At 58.8% G+C, this 5,204-nt stretch overlaps 1 protein-coding gene across 1 annotated transcript; it reads left to right on the forward strand.

Annotated features, from left to right (window-relative positions):
- Positions 1-3,752: 3,752 nt before the first annotated feature.
- On the forward strand, positions 3,753-4,864 carry LOC119294084 (chitinase 11-like). Its single transcript, XM_037572349.1, has 2 exons — positions 3,753-3,955; positions 4,381-4,864. Exons 1-2 carry the CDS (start codon positions 3,753-3,755, stop codon positions 4,718-4,720), a joined length of 543 nt encoding a protein of 180 aa, XP_037428246.1. The 3' UTR covers positions 4,721-4,864.
- The last annotated feature ends 340 nt before the right edge of the window (positions 4,865-5,204 follow it).

Raw genomic sequence — 5,204 nt, forward strand, 5'->3', positions numbered from 1 at the left:
CCGCTGGAGATCTACTGCGTGAATTACGGAGCTGCGTGAATGCTCGCGAGATTGATGGAGCTGCGTGAATGATTGGATCCGGCAGGTCCTACGTGGTCGTGTGATGTTTTTTTCGGACCAGGGTACTGTACGTGTGCGGTCTGGGTTGTACAGGGCTAGACAGGGTTTGAATCTGGGCTACGGCGGGCCAGAAAAAAAACAAACTCACAGGGACAGAAATGCCCCTCGGAAATTAGGTTAGGGGGAGCACCGGAGCAGGGCTCCGTTCCGAAACAGTTCAAGTTGAAGCAGCAGGTGTGTATCCTCTCCTATCGATATGGTGTGCTGTTTGATCGATTAGTTTCTGACACTTCTTGATTTCTGTTAATCTTCCAAACAAGAAAAGAACAGAAACAGAGACAGACACAGAGAGATCACAAAAAGAACAGAAAAGAGAGGGGAATTTATATTCTAAAGACAGTCTGTTGATGGGAATTTATCTTGAAAAGACAGTCTTGGCAACTCTAGTAGCTATATAAAGCGGAAATCTTATATATGGCGACCGTAAGCCAACTCCAACGAATCCTGTCTCTGCCGTACGATGCGCCACACTAATCTTGGCGCGCACTGGAGTGCAAGGTCAGCGTTTGGAGATCATTCGCCAAGGGATGCTCTCCAGTGAACCATCCTTTTTATTTCGAAAAAATCACACACGAGAGGGCTGCAAACCTGACACACGAGAGGGCTGCAAACCTGCGCCATCACAATGGAATGAGCCCATGCTTTACCAAGGGTTAAACCTACGGTATTCACCCTCAAGCTCGGAACCTGGACCTCGAAAAGCATCACCAAATCAATGTCATCATGTGTTACCGTCTCCACTTACCGCAGTCCCGACAGCGTGCACACAAGTTGAGGTCATTAACTAGGGACGAAGGACATCACCACTGCCGAAATTCATACCAGGACCCTCCAGCAGCCCAACGCCGCCCTCGCAAGTGAATGCCGGTGGCAGGTCAACACAAAAGAAAAATGCAAGACCACAGCGCCATCTACGTGTCCGAGTGAGGACCGCATCACCGAGGGATCACGACAGTGACAATCATGATTGACTTTAGCGAGGGTACTTTGGTGTATGCTCATTATGTTTGTATCCACTTGGTACTTTGATGTGTGCTCATTATGTTTATATCCATTTGTTAGTGTTTTATGTGCGTTTGTAGTGGTTTTATGCATCTTAACTATGTAAAGATCAGGTGTGTGCTCATTATGTTAGTAAAATCCATCCTTTGTCGAAAAGAAAAAGATGAAGATGGCAAGATGGCACTTGGTACTTTGGTGTCTGGGCTAAACCCAAGCAAATTTCATGGTTTCAAGTGTGGCGTCCGATTTGTGAAGTTGTACATTTGTGAAGAACATATGAACCGATTTTATACAGGAACAACAGGCTCGGTGTGGCTTCAGGAAGTTAGGCCAACTCCACCGCGCGACTCTATCATGTCTGCCCCCGTCCGTTTGGGGTAAAAGGACAAACGAGACGGCCCAGCGCGCGACCGCCCGGACCCATCCTGTCCGTTCTGTGTCCGGGCCGACCCATTTCGGGCGCAAACTTGCGCCGGGTTTGGGTCGAGGCGGACACCAAACGGACGCGCGTCTCGTCCGCGTCGGGGCCGCGTGGCAGGCAGCCACCTACCTCCCACCCGCCCACATCAATGTGCACGGGTGGGCGGCCCCACCTGTCATCCACACATGAAAGGGTCGCCGTCCTTCTTTAAGTGCAAACCGTGGACCGGTCGTCGTCCACACTGCCCCACGCCACCCGCGGCCTCCTCGAAACCCGACAGCCCCAGGCCCCAAACCCTAGCCAAGAACTCGTCGGTCGGCCGCTCGCAGCCATGGGACTCTGGAACTACGGCCGCAAGGGCAAGCACGACCGCGAGGCTGGCTCCTCGTCGGGGCGTCGCCATAGCTCGGTGAAGAAGGAGGAGCCGGCCTCGCCATCGCCATCGCCACCACGCCGGGCCCCCTCGCCGCCCGCGTTCTCCATCGCCCCCGCATCCGCCGGCGAACGCGGCCGGCACTACATCCGCGCTTCGGTGTGCCGCCGTTATTGGGAGACGAGGACGCCGATCCCCTGGAGCGACGCCCACCTCCCCAACAACTGGCATCTGTCGGTCGACCGCGTGCCGATCCCGCCGGTCCCGGTGACCGGCCGTGCGCGCCGCCAGGAGATCGAGCGCCGCCGCCGCCTCCTCCCGGACGACCTCTACTACGACCCCAGGTACGCCCCCGAGTCGCCATTGTGGGACACCTGGTTCCGCGATGAGCACGACACGCGGCGGGCGTCCTATTTCGCCGGCACGTCGACGGGGCCACGACGGCCACGCCCAAAGCACCGAGCGGCTGCTCCCCAGGAGCGCGGGCGTAGGCTGGTGCGCGGCCTCACGCCCACGCCGTCGCCGTCGCCATCTCCATCGTCACCACCACCTCCTCGCATGACGGAGGAAGCCCGTCTCGTGCAGCGTGTCATGGAGGACTCCATGAGCACGCACGACGAGCGGCAATGGGACAGCTTGGAGGAGGCCATGGCACTGTCTGTCGCCGGCGACGTGGCCTTCCCGGAGCTGCAGATGGCGGCCTTGACGGAGGAGAGGAGGGAGGACGCCATGAAGGAGGAGCCGTCGGCCGCCTTCCAGCAGCTGGTGGGCACGGGGTGGGCCTGGTCCTGCACTGCTCCGGAGATGGCCGCCGGCGTGGGCGTGAACTGGCGCGCCACTCCGCCGCAGTCACCGGAGCGGGAGGCGTCGCCATGGGAGGAGGTGTTGCAGGCACCTCCCGCCGTCCAGCCCGCCCCCGTCTACCACGCACCGCTGGCCCACCTGTGGACGCCGCCGGCCTACGTCGACCTCGTCAGCGACGATGACTGACACCGGCGGCCACTGAAGAGGACCACGGCGACGGCAACGACGGGCACGGGCAGGAGCGCGCCGACGGCGACCGTTTTTTTTTTTTTTTACTTTTTTATGATTAATTATTAATGTGACGAAACTGGACCGTTTTGTGGCCATGGACCCCCCTAACTAAGTTTTATCTTTATCAAACTGCGTTTATTTACTTTTTTAGTCATTTTTTATGTTTTCTTTTTTTTATTGCTTTCCTGACACGAACGTGATTTGGGGTGCGGCCGCGCGGTGGGCGCACGCACGACCCACCGGACACAGCCGGACACGGGCGAATCCATCGGCGCCCCAAAGGGACAAAATCCGGCCAATCCGGACGTCCGTTTGGGGTCGTGCGGTGGAGTTGGCCTTACCTAGCACACTCCAAACCAGCAAAATGACGTCCGTAGCAATCAGTGCATCGTCCCTGGCAGCCTACTGACCACGACTCAACGACTCTGCCACGGACAAGAGCCCAGAGCATGTGCAAAGCCTTGCCACGATCCACATCACATTGCCATATATGCCGACTGAGATGGATTCCAGTAAAGCATGGCGCCATTGCGTTGCATTTACCCATTCACCGATCCGAGGGAACACCAAGGGGGGCTCCAGCGACGGCGTCTCGCAGCCCAAATCCGCGAAAACCGACGTACCAATCAGTCCACCCTCCGCAGCGTGCAACTTTCAAGCCATGTGCGAGCCCTGTACCTGATCACGACCTACCTTCGCTTCATCGCAGAAATATACGTACTACAAAGAAAAGACCACAGCCTCCGATCGCTACAAAACCAGGCTCCTCTAGACTCTACTTTTCGCTCTGGTGTGAGGAGCATGAGGGTTTTCGGGCTGCTCGCTCTCGCCGGCGCGGCGCTGCTGCTGGCCGCGGCCGGCACGGCCAGCGGCAGCGTGGCGTCGATCGTCACGCGGGACATGTTCTACTCCATGCTGAGGCAGGGCCACCACGGCGGCCGCGGCGGGTGCGACGGGGGCGCCTTCTTCTACGCCTACGACGCGTTCGTGGAGGCCGCGAGCACATTCCGCGGCTTCGGCACCACCGGCGACCAGGCCACCCGCCGCCTTCTTCGCGCAGACCTCCCACGAAACAACCGGTATATATCCTCTTCTACCTTTCCGTCGACGCGTGTGCATGTATACTCTGACGATGGCTGCCATGTGTGATGTCGTGCCCGTGCGCGCAGGTTACTGCTGGGTGAAGCATGGGAGCCCGGCAGGCGATCAGTACTACGGGCGAGGCCCCATGCAACTCACTCAGTAAGGCACACACATACTCTGTCTGATCCAAGATTCCAAGCTCCTATGTTCGTCCCTGTTCTCGTTCACTGGGCACTTGGTTCTGGATGATTTTAATCACAGTGCACGCACCGTGATGTGTATGCATGCACAGTGAGCACAATTACCGGCGAGCCGGGGACGCGCTGGGGCTGGACCTACTGGATAACCCGGACCTGGTGTCGAGCGACCCCGTGGTGGCGTTCAAGACGGCCATCTGGTTCTGGATGACGCCGCGACATGGGGCGCAGAAGACGCCGTCGTGCCACGCCGTGATGACCGGCGGCTGGAGGCCGTCACGCAGGGACGACCGTCGCGCCGGGAGACTCCCAGGGTACGGCATGACCACCAACATCATGAGCGGCGGGCTGGCGTGCGGCAAGCGCCACGGGACGCCCCAGGGCAGCGACCGTGTCTGGTATTACAAGAGGTACTGCCGCCTGCTCCGGGTCCGGCTCGGCCGCAACGTGGCCTGCATCAACCAGAAGCCATACGGGCACGGAGGCTGATCAGTCAGCGAGTAGCTCATGGTTGCTCGCTTCAGTACGTGCTTGCTGGTGACAAGACAAGAAGAAGAATAAAAGCTATGGCAAACTGCAGGGCAAACACCTTTGAGAGTGTGTTCTTCCGTAAGAGATGATGGTGTATGGTCATTTCGATCATCAGGTCATGGGACGTTCTACTAAAGAACGGTTAGAGCATCTCCAACAGCCGCGCTAATCTAGCGCCGCGCCGCAAATTCGTCGGTTTTAGCGCGCGCGCAACACGGCCGGTCGCTCCAGCGGGCGCGCAATAACGGCGCGCGCTATACCGAGTTGGACGCGCTGTCGGAAACGCCATCCCGCGCGGCGTATTTCAGGCGCCTGCTACAGCGCGCGGCACACTCAACCGCTCGCGCCGCACACTCTTCTTTCCTCCTCCTACGCCCCGCGCGCGCCGGCGCCGGCTCCACCCATGGACGCGCACACCGGCACCTCGCTCTCCCCGCTGTAC

Source organism: Triticum dicoccoides, chromosome 4B (genome assembly GCF_002162155.2).
Source record: "Triticum dicoccoides isolate Atlit2015 ecotype Zavitan chromosome 4B, WEW_v2.0, whole genome shotgun sequence".
NCBI lineage: Eukaryota > Viridiplantae > Streptophyta > Magnoliopsida > Poales > Poaceae > Triticum > Triticum dicoccoides.

Excerpts from the sequence above, each read along its gene's own strand:
- LOC119294084 (XM_037572349.1), top strand. The coding sequence starts at position 3,753 with ATGAGGGTTTTCGGGCTGCTCGCTCTCGCCGGCGCGGCGCTGCTGCTG. Across the intron at positions 3,956-4,380 it reads TTCGTGGAGGCCGCGAGCAC|CCCGGACCTGGTGTCGAGCG; the intron begins ATTCCGCGGCTT and ends CCTACTGGATAA.